Source organism: Kogia breviceps, chromosome 5, assembly GCF_026419965.1.
Source record: "Kogia breviceps isolate mKogBre1 chromosome 5, mKogBre1 haplotype 1, whole genome shotgun sequence".
In the NCBI taxonomy this organism is placed as follows: domain Eukaryota; kingdom Metazoa; phylum Chordata; class Mammalia; order Artiodactyla; family Physeteridae; genus Kogia; species Kogia breviceps.
Window position 1 is genome coordinate 56,438,568 of NC_081314.1, and position 20,879 is coordinate 56,459,446.

A 20,879-nucleotide genomic window follows, 5' to 3' on the forward strand; every position below is an offset into this window, starting at 1 on the left:
GGGGTACAGAGTGCGGGGCAAGCTTGCGGTGGCAGAGGCTCATGTGATGTTGCAACAGCCTGAGGTGCGCCATGTGTTCTCCTGGGGAAGTTGTGCATGGATCCCGGGACCCTGGCAGTGGCTGGCTGCACAGGCTCCCACAAGGGGAGGTGTGGATAGTGACCTGTGCTTGCACACAGGCTTCTTGGTGTCTGCAGCAGCAGCCTTAGCATCTCATGCCCGTCTCTGGTGTCCGCGCTGATAGCCGCGGCTTACACCCGTCTCTGGAGCTCATTTAGGCAGTGCTCTGAATCCCCTCTCCTCATGCACCCCAAAACAATGATCTCTTGCCTCTTCGGCAGCTCCAGACTTTTTCCCAGACTCCCTCCTGGCTAGCTGTGGCGCACTAGCCCCTTCAGGCTGTGTTAACACTGCCAATCGCAGTCCTCTCCCTGGGATCTGACCTCCGAAGTCTGAGCCTCAGCTCCCAGCCCCCGCCCACCCCGGTGGGTGAGCAGACAAGCCTCTCGGGCTGGTGAGTGCTTGTCGGCACCGATCCTCTGTGTGGTAATCTCTCCGCTTTGCCCTCTGCACCCCTGTTGCTGAGCTCTCCTGCATGGCGCTGAAGCTTTCCCCCCGCCCACCCCCGTCTCCACCAGTGAACAGGCTTCCTAATGTGTGGAAACTTTTCCCCCTTCACAGCTCCCTCCCACTGGTGCAGGTCTCATCCCTATTCTTTTGTCTCTGGTTTTTCTTTTTTCTTTTGCCCTACCCAGGTACGTGGGGGAGTTTCTTGCCTTTTGGGAGGTCTGAGGTCTTCTGCCAGTGTTCAGTAGGTGTTCTGTAGGAGTTGTTCCACATGCAGATGTATTTCTGATGTATTTGTGGGGAGGAAGATGATATCCGCGTCTTACTCCTCCTCCATCTTGAAGGTCTCCAGCACATTAGTTTTTAAAGTATAAATACAAGGGAATCTTAGAGAACAAGCCAAGTACAGTTACAGGTGCAATAAAATCTCACCAAAAATTTACTTGTGTTAAAGAGTTTTGTTGTTGTGAAGTTAGTGAAAAATGGTATTTTCATTTGGTCAATACTGTCACAAAACACAAAAGTAAAGGCAGTGAAAATACTGTACACAATTGACCTTACCCTGAACTGAGAATAAAAATAAAATCATGAGGCAGATAATTCTGGACTACTTGTCTCCCCCAGAATGAGAGCTTTAGCCTGCTCTGCTTTTGAGAACAGGGACTAGGTAGAGTCAATTTTTGATCATATTTTATTTGAATCTGCAGTATCATGCTCACTGAGTACCATGTAGCTGCTTAGTAGTTCTGTTTGTTTGCTTTCATTAAAGCTTTTGTAAGTTTTTCCTGTTGATGTTCATAGGTCAGCTGGCTCCATTCATCTAATAGGTTAAGTTATCTGTACTTCCTTTGCTAATCCATTCTGGTCTTTATCCTCTTAATCCCTAGATAGTTGAGGCTTACTTTATTTTTATTTTTTTTTTTTTGCGGTACGCGGGCCTCTCACTGTTGTGGCCTCTCCCGTTGCGGAGCCTGCACAGGCTCCGGACGCGCAGGCCTGGCGGCCATGGCTCACGGGCTTAGTTGCTCCGCGGCATGTGGGATCTTCCCGGACCAGGGCACGAACCCGTGTCTCCTGCATCGGCAGGCGGATTCTCAACCACTGCGCCACCAGGGAAGCCCGAGGCTTACTTTAAATTTTTTTATTTTACATCCCCTTCAGTTTTTATGAAGTCTTCTACAACTGGCTCATTGACTTACCTTCCATTTTAATTCTTGCCATTGGTCATTCCTTGTAGCCTCCAAGTCTGTTATCTGATACCCTGGCTTCTCACTTCCTTCATCTTCCTGAATTCAGTGACTTTTTGTTCTACTCTCTCTTAGTCTCCATGTCAGAATCACAGTAACTGTAACATTTCTATTTCTAACATAAATTTGGACTCCAAATTTATAATTTGGACTTTTAGATTTATAAACTCTTATTCTTTAGCTTGTTTGTTTAAAAAAAAACAAAACTTTGAGCAAATTTGGAATGAAGAGAATGGTAAAAGTTAGAAGCATTTAAAATAGATAAGATCTAAACTGACTTCACTTAAACATGTCAGGTGATGTATTTGTATTTTGAGTTTTTACCTTGATGGACTAGCATTTGTATCATCAGTATTAGCGCTTGTCATTGTTTTTCCTTTTTAAAAATGAACCTTAAAATTATTTATTTTGCTTAGCTAAATTAAAAGTATATTCAAATAGTACAGTGGAAATAATTATTTAAAGAATCTGCTTTTTTCATATATTAATGTAAATGGGCTTGTAATATTTGATATGTATCATAGATCTGCGTCATATTTCTGCATCAATGTGAATATGATACTGACTGCTTTTTGATCTTTTTTCATTAGTCAACACAAGCTGTCAATAGTACATTTTTCAGCCTTACTTTGTCATATTCATGATTATGACCAGTCAATCTCAATTCATTAAGTAGCTTAATCTAAATTACTTTGTGTTAACGTCTTTCAGTTGATGATTATAACCCCCAAAGAAATGTTCTTTTAAAAAGGCAAAATAATATTCTAGGATTTCATGAAAATGAAAGCAATAAATTTAAAGACCTTATAAAATTCACAGAACTCAAATACATCATGAGTCTGTACAGAGTCCTTTCTTATTTTGCTCCTGTCTTCTCCAGCATTACTTTACCTATGTCTTCCTTTGCATGAGTTCCCAGTTTAGGTAAAGTTATATCTTAACATAGCACCTTGACTTTATAATTTGTATCAATTTTTAATGTATTATTTAGTTACTTTAATTTTCCTATTTTTCAATAGTATGTAGGTATCATGAGAGCCAGAACCATTTCTGTGTTATTCACTTCTTTATCCTCAGTGCCTTGCACAGCATCTGAGATAATTGTGTATTCTGCTCTTACACTGAAATCAATTATCTTTTGAACCCAAGGCAGCAATCCCAGAGCAACTATTCCCCTTCCCGAATTCAAGGCCTTTTATTGAAGGTTCCTTCATTCTTTGATCCTGTTACTTCTCACAGTGCTTCTAAGTTCTTTCACACCTCTGGGATCTTTTCCATATATCCTGTTTTCCTGACTTTTGAGCTCTTCTCATATAAACATGAGCATTTCTGCTATATAGTTACATGTATGAATTTGTCACATAGTAACTATGCTTCTCATCAGGTAGTAATTTTGGAATGACTGGTAGTTAAATAAGCTGCATATAGATTTATGTGATTAGTGCCATTTTATTTTTAAGCATTTGGTGTTTGTTTTTATGTTACTGACAATGAGTTTTTTTTTTTTTTTCTATAATCAGATAGCAAGAAAACGACACAAGGTTATTGGCACTTTTAGGAGTCCTCATGGCCAGACCCGACCCCCAGCTTCTCTTAAGCATATTCATCTAATGCCTCTTTCTCAGATTAAGAAGGTGCTAGACATACGAGAGACAGAAGGTATGGTCATTGGATAAAGTATTGGCTAGATAAAAAGTTTATATTCATTGAATATATTCATTTATATATTATATATTTATATATTATATATATAAATATAAGTAACATTTATATATTATATATATTATATATCATTTATATATTATATTCATTGAATATATTCATTTATATTCATTGAAAGTTTGAATCCCTTATATATATTTTTTAAACTGGTAAATTATCTTTAAATATTGTTGGTTAGTTCTGGCAAAGTAATTGTTCTTATACTTCAACTACATCTCTAGGAACTGGGAGATTTTTTCAAATGAAAATACTATCTCAATCTGAAGGATATCTTCATCTCTTAAGGGACATAGAGCTTTTAAATGGTTACATGTCAAAATAGTGCCCGTTTCCACACCAAAACTTATTTTTATTCCTTCAGAATCCAAAGGCAATTGTAGTCTATTACTGTGCCCCACAGCTTATAACCTTCCCTGTTGCCAGTGGCTTTACTGTTAGGGATACACTTAGGATATGACCGGGAATAGATGTGCGTGAGTAAGTACACCCAAAGTAACTATGGTAGACTCAACATGGGCTCAGATGTGTATTAAGGAAAGCTTTTACTCTATACTTTGGGAGAGGATTCTTTGAAGGCCTGAAATTGGGAAAAGCTTATACCTACTGACGCAGTATCATTTTTTAAAATAGTACCTAGTGATGTGTGTGCCTGGCAATATTTTGCTTGTTTAGGCAAATATTTTTACAGTGTAAATTGGTTCCATTACTGATCCCATCCTCAAATGATGGAAAGCTTTTAATTTATGAGAAACAATTTTAAAAAACTTGAATGGCAACTTATATTGCTATCTTTACTCAGTTGTCAAATTCTGGATTTGTTAAAGGTTACCTAGAGCATTCACTTAAATGATCTCTATATTTTTGGATTATAATTATAAAAGACTTCATTGTTTAAAATAGGTTCTGTTTTAGCATCTTGGTCATAAAACATCTTGTAACAGTTTTAATAGTTGAGTATTTTACTTATTTGAACTTGATTTAAATAGGTTGAATTATTGAATTATTCTTACAATGTCACTTTAATTTAAAACTTTAATTCTAGAATTCTAAGAAATTATATAGGGGCTTCCCTGGTGGTGCACCGGTTGAGAGTCCGCCTGTCGATGCAGGGGACACAGGTTTGTGCCCTGGTGCGGGAGGATCCCACATGCCGCGAAGCGGCTGGGCCCATGAGCCATGGCAGCTGAGCCTGCACATCCGGAGCCTGTGCTCCGCAACGGGAGAGGCCTCAGCAGTGAGAGGCCCGCATACTGCAAAAAATAAAAAGAAAGAAATGATATAATCTAATTTTTAAAAACTCCATCAAAGAAAATATTAAATGTCATGGAAAATACTGCTTACTTAACAATATCATTGTTGGTTCCTCCCATGGTACATACTATTATAATTCTTTCCAGTGTTTCAACTTAATATGATGCTATTCTTTGTCCAGTTAAAAACAAAGGGGACAGAAAAGGTAGAGAAGAGATAATTTTTTGGAATTTCATTGCTCTGAGAGAACTTAACTTGTGTTAAGTCTGTCATTTTCCAAGGAGTAACATATAATGTTTGTGATTATTTTGGAACCCTAGATTGCCGTAATGCTTTTGCCTTGCTTGTGAGGCCACCTACAGAGCAGGCAAATGTGCTGCTCAGTTTCCAGATGACATCAGAGGAACTTCCAAAAGAAAACTGGCTAAAGATGCTATGTCGACATGTAGCCAACACCATTTGTAAAGCAGATGCTGTAAGTTCTTAAACCACTATTATAATGAAAGTTTAAACTCCATGGTAATGTACAGACTAAATGTGTACATTTCTAATGACTTGTTAATTATGAATTAAGGAGAGTTTATGTTGTGTTTATTGAGGAAAACTGATTTAAAAGTAGTTTTGGAGGAAATTTTTAAAAATATAGACACATGAAACATTTCTTTGAGTCCCTAGCTTACAGACAGGGCCTCATATATAAGGCCTCATAGCCTTACAGCTCCTGTGACTCTGCTGTAGTGAAGCTTTTGGGACTTATAATGTATTTTCATTAGTGCTCTTTGACTTGGCTATCTGTGAGAGAGTATTTTGTTCTATTGTTCTTTTTTATTGAGAGCAATAGGTGAGTTGTAGCAAGTTGCTTTTCCTGTCAGGCAAGTTGCCAATGCAGATTTCTTAGTCCAGTCTCTTAAAATCAAATGCCATTATGAATATATAATCATTTTTATCCTGTACAGATTAAAGTGAAGATATATGAGAAAATCAAATTATTGAAGTTAAGTGACTCACCAGAAACCAGGTAGCTTGTAGTAGATCTTGGATGAAATCTAGGTCCATTAAAAGATAATTTGATTTCTTCATTATATATGGGAGAGACATGTGATAGATATAGATCCCTTCATCTTTGCACAAATGACATAGATGGAGGAGAATGTATAGACAGATAACCTTTTTCAGTATAGTACTTGGACATTTCCTGTGGGTATAAAACATTTAGTTTATTATAGTTAAATCTGATCTTCAAAGACATTGAGGTATAATTATTATTGTTTATAAAGTATTTACCTGTTTAGAAAAATTAACAGACTTTTAAATTTTATGTTTTTTAATTGAAGTATAGTTGATTTACAGTGTTGTGATAGTTTCTGGTATAAAGCAAAGTGATTCAGTTATACATATATATACACATATTCTTTTTTTCATTATGGTTTATTATAGGATACTGAATATAGTTCCCTGTGCTATACAGTAGGACCTTGTTGTTTATCCATTTTATATATAGTAGTTTGTATCTGCTAATCTCAAACTCCTAATTTATCCATCTCCCACCCCCATTCCCCTTTAGTAACCATAAGTTCTTACATTTTCTATGTCTGTGAGTCTTTCTTTTTCGTAAATAAGTTCATTTATGTCATATTAGATTCCACATATAAGTGATATCATGATATTTGTCTTTCTCTTTGTGATTTACTTCATTTTGTATGATAATCTCTAGGTCCATCCACGTTGCTGCATGGCATACTTTTTCATTCCTTTTCATGGCTGAGGAGTAGTCAGTCCATTTTTTTAAACTTTTTTTTCTTTTTAAATTAATTAATTACTTATTTTTGGCTGCATTGGGTCTTTGCTGCTGCTCATGGGCTTTTTTCCTAGTTGTGGTGAGTGGGGGCTACTCTTCGTTGCTGTGCGCAGGCTTCTTATTGTGGTGGCTTCTCGTTGCAGAGCATGGGCTCTAGGCACATGGGCTTCAGTAGTTGTGGCTCGCCACCAGTGAAGTCCCTATTCTATTTTGTATATATACCACATCTTCTTTATCCATTCATCTGTCAGTGGACATTTAGGTTGTTTCCATGTCTCAGCAATTGTAAATTGTGCTGATGTGGACATTGGGGTGCATGTATCTTTTTGAATTATAGTTTTCTCTGGATATATGCCCTGGAGTGGGATTCCTAGGTCATAGGACAACTATATTTTTAGTTTTTTTAAGGAACCTCCATACTGTTTTCATGGTGGCTGCACCAGTTTACATTCCAACCAACAGTGTAGGAGGGTTCCCTTTTTTCCACACCCTCTCTGGGATTTGTTATTTGTAGACTTTTTAATGATGGCCATTCTGACTGGTGTGAGGGGTACCTCACTGTAGGTTTGATTTTCATTTCTCTAATAATCAGTGATGTTGAGAATCTTTCCATGTTCCTCTTGGCCATCTGTATGTCTTCTTTGGAGAAATGTTTATTTAGGTCTTCTGCCCAGTTATTGATTGGGTTGTTTTCTTGTTATAGAGTCGTATGAACTATTTGTATATTTTGGAAGTTAATCCCTTGTTGGTTGTATCGTTTGCAAATATTTTCTCCCCTTCCGTAGGTTGTCTTTTCTTTATATGGTTTCCTTCCTGTGCAAAAGCTTATCAGTTTGATTAGATCCCATTTGTTTAATTTTGCCTTTATTTCTATTGCATTGGGAGACTGACCTAAGAAAACATTGGCACAATTTATGTCAGAATGTTTTGCCTATGTTCTCTTCTAGGAGTTTTATGGTGTTGTGTCTTATATTTAATATAAGTCTTTACCATTTTGAGTTTATTTTTATGTATGGTATGAGGGTATGTTCTCACTTCATTGATTTACATGCAGCTGTCCAGCTTTCCCAGCACCAGTTGCTGAAGAGAGTGTCTTTTCTCCATTGTATATTCTTGCCTCCTTTGTCAAAGATTAATTGACTGGAGGTATGTTGGTTTATTTCTGGGCTCTCTGTTCTGTTCCATTGATCCATATGTCTGTTTTGGGGCCAATACAACACTGTTTTGATTACTGTAGCTTTTGTAGTATCCTCTGACGTCTGAGAGGGTTATGCCTCCAGCCTTGTTATTTTTCCTCAGGATTGCTTTGGTAATTCTGGTTTTTTTATGGTTCCATATAAATATTAGGACTTATTTGCTTTAGTTCTGTGAAAAATGTCATGAGTAACTTGATAGGGATTGCATTAAATCTGTAGATTGCTTTGGGTAGTCTGGCCATGTTAACAATATTAATTCTTCCAATCAAGAGCATGATTTCATTTCTTTGAATCATCTTCAGTTTCCTTTAACGATTTTCTAGCATTCTCAGCATATAAATCTTTCACCTCCTTGGTCAGGTTTATTCCTAAATATTTTGTGTGTGTGTGATATGGTTTTAAAAGGGACTTTTTCTTTTCTTTTTTTTTTTTTTTTAACTTTCTGATATTTCATTGTTAGTGTAAAGAAATACAACAAATTTCTGTATGTTAATCTTGTATAATTACCTTGCTGAATTTATCAGTTCTCATAGTTTTTGTGTGGAGTCTATAGGGTTTTCTATATTTAGTGTCACGTCACCTGCATGTAATGACAGTTTTACCTCTTTTCCAATTTTGATATATTTTATTCCTTTTTCTTGTCCATTGCTGTGGCTCGGACTTCAAATCCTATGTTGAATAGAAGTGGTGAGAGTGGGCACCCTTACCTTGTTCCAGATTTTAGTGGGAAGGCTTTCAGCTTTTCACCATTGAGTATTATCTTGGCTGGGGGTTTGTCAAAACAGCTTTTATTATGTTGCGATATGTTCCCTCTATACCCGCTTTGGTAAGAGTTTTTATCATGAATGGACATTGAATTTTATCCGATGCTTTTCCTGCATCTGTTGAGATGATGATGTGTTTTTTATCTTTTTCTTTGGTTGATGTGGTGTTATCACACTGATTGATATTTGTATGTTGATTTTTATGTTGAACCATCTTTGTGACCTTGGGATGAATCCAACTTGGTTGTGGTATATGATCTTGTTTTTATGTGTTGTTGGATTTGGTTTGCTAATATTTTGTTGAGAAATTTTGCATTTACATCCATCAAAGATATTGGCCTTTAATTTTCCTTTTTGGTATTGTTTTTGGTTTTGGTATCAGGGTGATGGTGGCTTTCTAGAATGCCTTTGGGAGTGTTCCCTTTTCAATCTTTTGGTGGAAGAGTTTGGGGAGGGTTTTTATAAGTTCTTCTTTGTATGTTTGGTAGAATTCCCCAGTGAAGCCATCTGGTCCTGACTTCGGTTTGCAGGGAGTTTTTTCATTACATATTGTATTTCACTTGTAGTGAATGGTCTGTTCAAATTTTCTTTCTTCTTCATTCAGTTTTGGTGGATTGTATGTTTCTAGAAAATTGTACATTTTTTCTAGGTTGTTGAATTTGTTGGCATATAATTGTTCATAGTATTGTCTTATAGTTTTTTAAATTTCTGTGGTACTAGTTGTTATGTCTCCTCTTTCATTTCTTTTCTTTTCTTTTTTTTTTTTTTAATTTATTTATTTATTTTTATTTTTTTTGCGGTACGTGGGCCTCTCACTGCTGTGGCCTCTTCCGTTGTGGAGCACAGGCTCCGGGCGTGCAGGCTCAGCGGCCATGGCTCACGGGCCCAGTTGCTCCGCGGCATGTGGGATCTTCCCGGACCGGGGCACGAACCCGTGTCCCCTGCATCGGCAGGCGGATTCTCAACCACTGCGCCACCAGGGAAGCCCCTCTTTCATTTCTTATTTTGTTTATTTGGATCCTCTGTTCTTGATGAGCCTGAAGAGAGGTTTGCTGATTTTGTTCACCATTTCAAAGAACCAGCTCTTTTCTATTTTTTTAAAATCTATATTTTATTTTCTCTCTGATCTTTATTATTTCTTTCCTTGTAAGAACTTCTTTTGCTGCATGCCATAGATTTTGTATGGTTGTGTTTTTATGTCATATGTTTCAAGGTACCTTCTGATTTCCTCTTTGATTGCATCAATCAACCCATTGGTTTTTGTAGCATGTTTTTTAGTCTCCATGTAATCATTTTTTTCTCATTTCTCTTTTTTGTGGTTGATTTCTAGTTTCACGCCTTTGTGGTCAGAAAAGATGCTTGAAATAATTTCTATCCTCTTAAATTTGTTCAGGCTTGTTTTTTATCCTAGTATGTGGTTCATCCTAGTGATTATTCCATGTGCACTTAAAAAGAGTGTGTATTCTGGTTTTTTTGGATGTAATGTCCTGAAAATATCAATTAAGTCTAACTGTTCTGTTGTATCTTTTAGGATCTCTGTTGCCTTACTGATTTTTATATCTGGAAGATCTGTCCATTGGTGTGAGTGAGGTGTTAAAGTCTGTTACTATTGTATTCCTGTCAATTTCTCCCTTTATGTCTGTTACCATTTGCTTTTTGTATTTAGGTGCTCCTATATTGTATATGTTAACAAGTGTTATGTTAATGAGTGTAATAGCCTCTTCTTGTATTGACCCTTTTATCATTACAGAGTGTCCTTTTTATCTTTATTACATTAGTTTTAGAGTCTGTTTTGTCTGATAGGAGTATTGCTAGACCCACTTTCTTGTCATTTCTGTTTGCATGAAATATCTTTTTCGATCTCATCACTTTCAATCTATGTGTGTCCTTCACCCTAAAGTGGGTCCCTTGTAGGCAGCATATTGTAAGCTCCTGTTTTTTTATTAAATCTTCCACTCTATGTCTTTTTATTAGAGAATTTAGTCCATTGACATTTTAGGTAATTATTGATAGATATGTATTTATTGCCATTTTAAATCTTGTTTTCCAGTTGATTTTGTATTTCTTCTTTGTTCCTTTCTTTTGTTTTTCATTTTGTAGTTTGATGGTTTTCTTTTGTATTATGCTTTTGTTCTGTTCTTTTGTTTTTTGTGAATCTATTGTATATTTTTCATACTCTCTTCCCCCACATTTTATGATTTTGATGTCCTCTTTTACATCTTCATGTTTATTCTTTTGGTGTTCATTGTAGTTATCATCGCTTTCACAAAAGTTTATTTTTTTAATCTGTATACTGGCTTAAGTGATTTACTTTCCAATTGAGATATCTCTCTTTCCTCTAGATTCTTGCTTATTTTCTATTTAGAGAAGTGATAATCTTGCTGGGTAAGTATCCTGGGTTGCAGCTTCTTCCCTTTCAAGACTTTGAATATATCTTGCTACTCCCTTCTGGTCTTCAATGTTTCTGTAGAGAAATCAGCTGATAGCCTTATGGGGTTTCTGTTGTAATTAACACTTTGTTTTTCTCTTGCTGCCTTTAGATTCCTCTTTATATCTTTTAACTTTTGCCATTTTAATTATAATGTTTTGGTGTAGGTCTGTTTGGGTTCATCTTGTTTGGGACCCTCTGTGCTTCCTGTACCCTGGGTATCTGTTTCCTTCTTTATATCTGGGAAGTTATCAGCCATAATTTCTTCAAATAAATTTTTGATCCCCTTTTCTCTTTGTTTTCCTTCTGGGATCCCTATTATGCATGGATCTGGATACTTTATATTATCCCATAGGTCTCATTTATTGCTTTCCTTTTTTTTTTTTCTTTTTTCATTTGTGTTTCTGTCTGCTGGTCTGATTGGGTGATTTCCATTATTTTATCTTCCAGATCACTTATTAGTTCTTTTGCATCATCCAGTTTGCTGTTGATTGCCTTGAGCTCAGCTTTTGTTTTGGCAAATGAGTTTTCTAAGTTAATTGCCTCCTTTTTATAGTTTTTAGTTCCTTTTTACAGTAATGTGCATTTCTATTGATAGACTTGCTTAATTACTTCAGTATTTTCATTACCTCCTTTTTGGACTCCGGATCTGCTAGACTGCAGATGTCTGTTTCATTGTTCTTTCAGGGGAATTCTCTTGGTCTTTTAATTGGGAGTGTTTCTTCTGCTTCATTTTACTTCTATTTCTCTGACTCTGTGAATTAAGGAGAAATAGTTATCTGCTGTGGTCCTGAAGGGCTGTTTTTTGTGTTTCCCTGTGTAGCCTTCATGAGTGTAATATTTTTGTTTAAGGGCTGTTTTTATTATGGATGTCTGCCACATTTTTCTTTAGTGTGTGTTAGCCGTTATCCCCTTGATAAGGGGGTATGATTGTTATCGTGATGACCAGAGCCTGCACTGGATGTTGAGCGTGGCCTCCTCTTTGCTCTTTGGTTGTCAGAGCCCTGTCAGGGGCAGGGTCTGCTCCCCAGTTGTTGGAGTAGATGCCACCAGCTCTGTTTCTGGACTGGTGTGAGGTAGGTGGGGCTTGAATGCCCCTGCTGGGAGAGGAGCCCCTGATTATTTCTCTGCAGAAGCTGTCTACTTGGAAGTCGCTCTGTGGTTTTGCCTGTTACCTGTCATGTTGGCTCACCAAAGTATACTGTCTTTGGCACTGCCCTCAGACCCACCTCAACCATGGGAATTCAGGCAGTAAGCTTGGGTATCCCTCAGGCGCTGTGCTCACAAAGCCACTAGCACTGAGTTCAAGCACTGGTACGCCATGGTCATGCACCTGGACTGGGTCAAGCACCTGGACCCACCATAGGAGTTACTGAGTCAGCCCAGACCCCGGCCCTACCTCTGTGTGTGAGTGCCAGCAGAGCCTGCTATTGCCAGACCTGCCTCAGCCACAGGAGCACCAATAATCTACCCTGATGTCCTGCAGACACTGGATTTACAAAGCTGTCTCAGGTGCACAAATCCGCAGATATCACAGCTGCTGGAACACTCAGATTTCAACCCTGCTTCTGAAGTTGTGCGGCCACTCGCCATAGGTTAGGGTTTCAGCCCTGCCTTCATGTGTGGGCAACTCACCCAAGCTTGCTTGCTCCCAAAACATAGAAGCAGAGCCTCACCCTCTTTGAGCACACTGAGAATGAGGCTGCTGTTCCAGGCCCCACCCCTCCCTTCGAGCTTGCAGGTTAACAAGGGGGCGTCAATGACAGATATGGGCTCCTTCTTGCGCATGCCCCCGTTTGCAGCTGTGGACCACACTCCAGTCCCTTCATGCTGTCTCCATGCAGCCAATCCCAGTCTTCTCCTCAGGTCTGTCCTCTGAAGCCCAAGTTTCATCACTCAGCCCCTGTGTGTACCAGTAGATGTGGGTCCTAGGCTGAGGATTGCAGTGAGATGGCCAGGGCCTTCTGTGCAGGTCTCTCTTTGTTCTCCTTGTTGCACACTGGCTGCAGCACTCTCCTCCAAGCTTCTGAAGCTCCTTTTCTCTCCCCCACTGATCTCTGCTGGTAAAGTGGCTTCCCAGGGTGAGGGAACCTTTCCTCTTTCACAGCACCCTCCCAGGGGCACAGATCCTGTCCCAATTCCCGTCTTCTTTCTTTCACCCTACCCTGTTAGGTGGTGATCTTTCTTGCATTTTGGTGTTATGAGATCTTCTGCTGGCGTTCAGCAGGTATACTGTGAGAATTATTCCACATGTAGATGTATTTGTGGTATATTTGTGGGAGGAGGTGAGTTCCACTTCCTTCTGTTCCACCACTTCCTCTGGTCCTTGATTTGTTTGTTTTTAAAAAAATTCTATGGGCCAATATGTTGTTATAAATAAAGGATTGTTCCACAAAAAGGTTCATAGAAGGAAATACAGTGCTAATGCATACCACAGAGTGCTGACGAGAAAAGAGATGCAGACAGCTTTTTTATAGCCAAAAAACTGCTCATTATAAGTACGAATTTTTACTCAAAGTTCTAGATATCCATATATAAAATGGATTTCTGCAGTATAGGGATTGCCTATTAGAGATTACTCCTGCATTTATCACAATGTCCGACTACATGGCTTATGCAGTCCTTTCTAAATTTATAACCATGATTCTGAAATGTAAACGGTTAATGCAAAAATTTCCTTAAAATAAAATCTATTGAATTACTAGCCACAGGATGGCTAATAATTCTAGAACTAAAATATAAACAGGTAATGAAGATATTTCATAAAGTAAAATTAACCACAAGATGGCAGCAAACATTTAACTATATCCTGATTTATACTGTGTTAAACCACAAAATTCTTCCCAGTTGTGAAATTTTGTTACTAAGAAATGTTTGTAAATTCAGATATTCAGTTGCGCTCTTTCCTACATTTCAAATATTATGCATAGTAAATTTTTTAAAAGCCCTGAGTCGGTGTCTTATCATTTGAGAACTTTGCCATGTTGAAGAGAAAATATTTCTATACTCACACACGCACACACTGTAAAAAATATAAAAATCTGATTCTTTGAATCAGCTTTTGTCCTTCTGTTATATACTTTTTGAGGCCTTAAATAAATTTCAGAGTAGAAATTATGTCAAACACATCAGAAATCTTGAGTAGCTTTATTTATATATGCTCCCTATGTGTGCATATAAGTTCTTAAAGGTTTGATTTTAGGAACAGCTGTGTATTTTTATTTTATTTATCTTAAAATAAAAATATTAATTTTTAACAGGAGAATCTTATTTACACTGCTGATCCAGAATCCTTTGAAGTAAATACGAAAGATATGGACAGTACATTGAGTAGAGCATCTAGAGCAATAAAAAAGACTTCAAAAAAGGTGAGTCTTAGTGAAATTATTATTCAGCATATCTCCAAAATGTATTTTTCAGAGTATATTAAAATAGTATTGCCATAGACATCAGGTAGTATATAAAATAAAGCTGTTTTTGGTTCTAGGAAATGGCCTACAGAGATAATAGTTTAGCTCAGTGAATTCTTTGGCACAGTAATTATAACAATGTGTTATCCTTCCCATTCTAGTTACTATACTTCTGATGATGTTTTAGGTATAGATACGTGTGCATTCATGTTAGAAATTGCCTCAGATATTTTTCAGCGAAGGGCACACAGTAGAGTCAGGAAACCTGGAATCTATTCCTTACCATAAGTGTGTTTCAGACTTCTAATGATGAAGATAGCTTTGCTACTTACCTTACAGTATTGAAGTTGTTGAGGACTACACAAGAATATTGGTAATAGGGCTTTTTAAAAGTAGAACTAGGGGCTTCCCTGGTGGCGCAGTGGTTGAGAATCTGCCTGCTAATGCAGGAGACACGGGTTCATGCCCCGGTCCGGGAAGATCCCACACGCCGCGGAGCAGCTGGGCCCATGAGCCACGGCCGCTGAGCCTGTGCGTCCGGAGCCTGTGCTCCGCAACGGGAGAGGCCACAGCAGTGAGAGGCCCGCATACCACAAAAGAAAAAAAAAAAAAAAAGTAGAACTAGACTTTTAATTTTACAGGTAACATTTTGCAACTGTAGTCTACTTGCTAGGTTTATAAGTTTTTTAGTTGTTGTTTTCCTTGCCTTTGAGGGGAGACTTTATACTTTAATCATCATTGTATCTCTGCATTTAACATGTATGATGTATAGTAGATAACAATGATGATTCACGTAAACTCCTACACTTTTTCAATTAAAGAAATTGAAGTTTAAGTGACTTTGGATCAAAGATCTCACAACTAGGGCTTCCCTGGTGGCGCAGTGCTTGTGAGTCCTCCTGCCGATTCAGGGGACACGGGTTCATGCCCCTGTCTGTGAGGATCCCACATGCCACGGAGCGGCTGGGCCCGTGAGCCATGGCCGCTGAGCCTGCGCGTCCGGAGCCTGTGCTCCGCAATGGGAGAGGCCACAACAGTGAGAGGCCCACGTACCGCAAAAAAAATAAAAAGATCTATCTCACAACTAAATTGTAGCAGAATCAAATAACACCCACGTTTCTTCTCTCATGCCAAATTTTCCCTTCCCACTTTCTCCTGCTAGATTAGTGCTCTATGAAACCAAGGTGGAGTAATCTACAATGTACTACATTTTCTCACTGCTTTGTACAAAGAGATTCTAATCCTGCTATATACTTTTTAGAGAAAAACTTTTGGTGTGAATTTGGCTTTGTTTACATATAATTGTTCTAATCAGTTAGATTTGTCTAGGTTTTTTAATTAGTTATAATTTAACTCTAGGTTACAAGAGCATTCTCTTTCTCCAAAACTCCAAAAAGAGCTCTACGAAGGGCTCTTATGACATCCCAAAGTTCAGTGGAGGGAAGAAGTCCTTCTAGCAGTGATAAGCATGTAATGAGTCGTCTGTCTAGCACATCATCATTAGCAGTAAGTAATTTTGATTTAATGGGCTAAATGACTCCAAATTTATGAAGTTGGTGTGGAATTTGTTAACTTTTTAAAGATGGAAATATTAATATCTCCATCAATTTTTTGGATATATCTAAGCATCTGACCTCTTTACTGGGTTAGGTAACTGAGAAAACCTCACTTAATCAACTAGAGACTTACTTAATGTGTAGTTTGATATGAAATTTTATTGGGATTGAGATGTAGATCTCTAAGAAAGAAACATGTTTCAATCTGGCCTATCTGGCTCCAGTAATATAGCAGAGACTGAGTTTTATTTCTTTTATTCTGTGATGAATATATAATCTCTGAAGCTGTGAATATCAATGGAAGATATGGGTTCTAAATTCATGTATATATTTTTAAATGTTTCCTGAGCAATCCAAATTCCCAACAGTGTCAGAATTTTAGTCATTTAATTAATATTAAGGGCATTTCTAACATTTATTACTGTCACTAAATAATGATGTATCTGTCCTTTGTAAAAATTATTAACCTTAACTACTAAGGTTAAGAAAAGCAAGTGACTGTCATTTCTTAGCTGTATGTCCTTCAGCAAGTTTCCTATTCTCTCTTATCCCCATTTTTGCAGACGAGAAAAGAGGTTAATAGTACTTACCTATGGTGTTATTGTAGAGAGTAAATACACACACACACAGACACACACACAGACACACACACACACACTCACTCACACATAATGTGATTATGTACTCAAAGGCAATTTGAGTAGTGGTTAAGAGCGTGAACTCTGGAACTCACATGTTTAAATCCCGGTTCTGCTATTTGCTAGCAGTGTGACTTTTGTCAGCTTATTAGAGATCTTCCTGTTTCAATTTCACTGTCTGTAAAATGAATCTAAAGTAGTAGTTGTAAGGATTAAATAAGTTAATATACACAAAGTGCACAAAAGGAGTGCTTTGGTGTTTTATAAATGGTTACCTTTAATTGTTAAAATTTATACAGAAAAGGCACATGATGCTTAATAACTTATAAAGCTAGTTAAGTCATTAGTTAATATACATCAAAGGTTACAGCTAGGGAGGGCTTCCCTGTTGGTGCAGTGGTTGAGAGTCCGCCTGCCGATGCAGGGGACACGAGTTCGTGCCCCGGTCCGGGAAGATCCCACATGCCATGGAGCGGCTGGGCCCGTGAGCCATGGCCGCTGAGCCTGCGTGTCTGGAGCCTGTGCTCTGCAACGGGAGAGGCCACAGCAGTGGGAGGCCCACGTACCGCAAAAAAAAAAAAAAAAGTTACAGCTAAATATGAGTATGTTTATACAGACTTTTAATCAAGATTAACCTTCCAGTGAGAGAGAAATTGTACTTAGTTGATGATATAAATTTTTGCAAAGAAATTTGATTGATGAAAAATATATTGAAATTGACAAAATTTAGCATTCATTTACTAAAATCAGATTGTAAGCTTTCTGAAGGCCAAAGTACTATCCCTTGTTTATTTCCTGCATTTATAGTAACTATTATAAACATTATTGCTTTTCAAACAAAGATAATTGGATTTTATAGAAGAATTTTGGAAAATTAATATATATTATTTATGGTTTTGTCAATTTTATGTAGACAGCATAAATAAGAAGTACCTAAAATATCTTTAAGACATTCATGTCATCTTCTCAATTGCCTATTTCTGTTCTAACAGATTACCCATTCTGTTTCCACAAGCACTATAATTGGATTTACTAAGCATGGTTATGTTCAGCGCTCAAACTCTACTGGTGGGCGCTCTCAAAACTCCTGGTTTCGATCTATACGTCATTCTGCCTCACAAGCTAGTTTTTCAGAGATGCTAGAAGGAAATACTGAGTTTTCAAATTTCAAAAAAAAAGTTCTATCCAAGTCATCTTTGACATTTGTGAAGAATTAGGAGATATGCCAACCAGTAATGGAAACAAGCCTCGTGAAGTTTAATGTGAGCTCATTAGCTATTTGAAGTTTGCGTTTGTGAAAAAAGAAAGTATTTTTCTCCACTGAGTTACTAATTAGGTGGGTGGGGACTTTTGAATTCACAACTTTATAACTGCTTTGAATTCACAACATAGGCTTAATAGAGTTTCTTTGCCTATTGGCACATAAAGATATGTTTGCAAGATAATTTACTCATAAGTCCAGAAAAATTCAGTCCCATTAGAGATTTTCTTATTTATGAAAATGATTATTTAAAAAATAGTAGTAATTGTCCTGTGAAGTGGATTTATATTACAGATCTGATTCTTAATCTTAGATTTATGACATTTATGTAAAATTTATGCTTTTAATATGGTAAATCATAAAGGTTTTACCTGAGGAAAATGTAAACTATTATGCTATCTACTTAAATCATTGCTTTGCTATCACTTGAATGGTAATACTTTACCAACCTAGCTCTTTAAACACTTCATTTTATTTACTCCCTAGTTGAAGAGAACTTATAGCTAGCTACCTTGCTGGCTCTCAGTTTAGTTTCAGTTAGCCATTAATATCTGCTAAAATAAAACAGTACCTTTATAATTTGTTTTGATTTTTACCCCGTCTTGAGTGTTTGGTATGCATGTGTATGTATCATTGTTATTAAAAATCTGATGATATTTAACTTTGACACTCTGAAACAATAAGTTTAGACAGCTTAGTATATTAATAATCTCTATTATCAGAAGCACTGCTGTTTTGCTCAATTTTTATATGGAGCAAAATCATACATACACACAAACATATACAGACATATAAATATGAGTTGCATACATAATATAAAAACTTTCAAGTTTATGACTTTTAATTTAGAAAATTATTTCCCATGAAGTAATTTTACTCCTCTTAATTCTGCTTTATGATTAAGTTAAGAAGAAACCACTAGGGTTTGTCTTTTTAACCTCAAAACTTATCTTCTAATTTATAATTTTAAAAAAACCTGAAACACTAAGCATATATCTGTTTCAGCTGAGTTCACATGTAGTAAACTAGTCTATCCATTTGTTTCTTGTTTTCAGAATGCTAAAATAGTTTCAATTATGTGTTCTCCCCACCCTTCCCCCTAATTTTAAGTTTCTGTTTATTTAAAGAGTTTAGATTTTTCAGATGTCTTAACTGTTATGATAATTTGTAAAATGTAAAAATGACATGTATGATACTAAACTGTATATTACAATTTTTAAAAGAAAAAATTTTAAGTACAAAATATTTTGTCTTTACAGGGCATCCCATCTCCTTCCCTTGTCAGCCTTCCTTCCTTCTTTGAAAGGAGAAGTCATACTTTAAGTAGATCTACAACTCATTTGATATGAAGCTTAAAAACAATCTTAATTTGTAGAAACTTTCAAACAACCTCATATTCAAATAAGAAACTGACTTAAATGGTACTTGTCGTTAGCACTTGGTGAACGCTGGAAAGAAGGTAACACTAAACTATGCCATTTTATTTTCTTCTTGAAAGAGTAAGCTTAGCCTCTTAAATTTTTTGAGTTAATTCATGTAAATTATATTGATTTTGATGTAATTTTTCTCTTTGTTGAATCCAATTGAAGACCAATCATTTAAGTTATTCATGATATTAGTAACTTTGCCACATGATACAGTAAATGAATTTTACTGGCTAATGCCAAATACTGCTGTGAATCTCTTTGTACAGTGTCCATGAATGAATTTTTGGAAATAAATATCTGTGTATCTCAATTTGTTCAGAAATTAAGTGAAACCACAGTACTTACTAGATAAAAACCTGCATAGATCTCTGAATAGTGGGTTCTTGGTCCACATATGCTATTTAAAGTAGTTATTTAACTGCTCCTTTTGCAGTTTATTTTATAAATAAAGATACAGCATGTGGATTTTTAAAGATTTGCCGCTATTAACAAGAATAACAGTTAAAGGAGATGGTTTCAAAATACGCTTGCAAATTGAGATAAGGGCAGAAAGATTAGAAAATAATGTATATTTTGCACAAACATGATACTGGTGTATACTTGTAGCTGTTTAAGGGATAATATCCTTATGATGATTTTAGCCATTAGCAAATCTTGATTTAGTTTGATAGTGTGTGGAATTTTATTTTGAAGAATAAGACCATGGGGAAATTGTGGTAAAGATTGTTTATATTCTTTATGAAATAATTCTAAAGTTGGCTAACCTGCTGTAAAATACATAGATATGTGTATGGTCAAATTTTTATCATGGCCTCATAATTAAGTATAAAACTGAAATACATTTATTTGCTTTTGTAAAATATTTTTCAAGCCCTGATGTTATCTTTCACAGTAGTCTTTTTTTTTTAAGTCAGTAATACAAATTAATCAAGTTCCTATGAATAAATGCATTTTTATTTCCTACCTGTTCAGGGAGTATTGCAGATGTTTGTCACCTAACAATTTTCAGTTATCAGTTATGATAGTTTGACTATATGGATTTTTTTCTATGTCACATATGTACCACTTTTAAATAGTAATGATCCTTTATTGCTATATTTTAAAAGCAGTTGTATTAGGAAGAACTTTGTAAATAAATACTTAAAACTCAAGTATATTTTATGTTTCATGTTTTAAACAGTTCTTTCAGACAAATTTTCATAGGCCAGTATGAATGTTTATATCAGCCTTTGCTCTGTTGTGTATTTGCTTGCATATTTATTGCTTATTCCTCTATTAGTATTTGTAAGCATTATATATACTGGGCAATATGTAAGTTAGGAGTCTTTAATCTGGAATCTACTTTGCAGAATGGAGGTAGTGAATCCTATGGTAGTTTATATAAAAGTTTATGTTTATGTGCATGTATGCATTTTTTCTGGCAGAAAATACACAACTTTTATCATTGAATTGGGATGGAGGGAGCTATGGTTGCCTCCAAAGATGTGGGTTTTCCAGGGAGAGGAAGTGATGTGAGAAAAGGCATGAAGTTGGAAATGTATTGGATGTTCACTGGCAAAGTGTAGCAGGTAGTTAATTTTAACTTTAAAGGGAGCTTTAAAGTCATTGTGGGAA

At 36.5% G+C, this 20,879-nt stretch overlaps 1 protein-coding gene across 10 annotated transcripts in view; it reads left to right on the forward strand.

The window, feature by feature from the left end:
- The window catches only part of ECT2 (epithelial cell transforming 2), a 65,392-nt gene extending 44,725 nt beyond the window's left edge, over positions 1–20,667 (forward strand). For 5 of the 10 annotated variants that reach the window (XM_059065449.2, XM_059065450.2, XM_067034025.1 and 2 more), the window contains 5 exons: positions 3,335–3,473; positions 5,108–5,262; positions 14,234–14,341; positions 15,743–15,889; positions 19,098–20,667. In XM_059065449.2, the coding sequence (XP_058921432.1) occupies positions 3,335–3,473; positions 5,108–5,262; positions 14,234–14,341; positions 15,743–15,889; positions 19,098–19,187 (639 nt within the window). In that variant the 3' untranslated portion in view covers positions 19,188–20,667. Of the gene's footprint in view, positions 1–3,334; positions 3,474–5,107; positions 5,263–10,887; positions 10,931–14,233; positions 14,342–15,742; positions 15,890–17,569; positions 17,840–19,097 lie in introns of all 10 variants that reach the window. The other 5 variants (XM_059065453.2, XM_067034022.1, XM_067034023.1 and 2 more) reach the window with 3 other exon arrangements.
- The last annotated feature ends 212 nt before the right edge of the window (positions 20,668–20,879 follow it).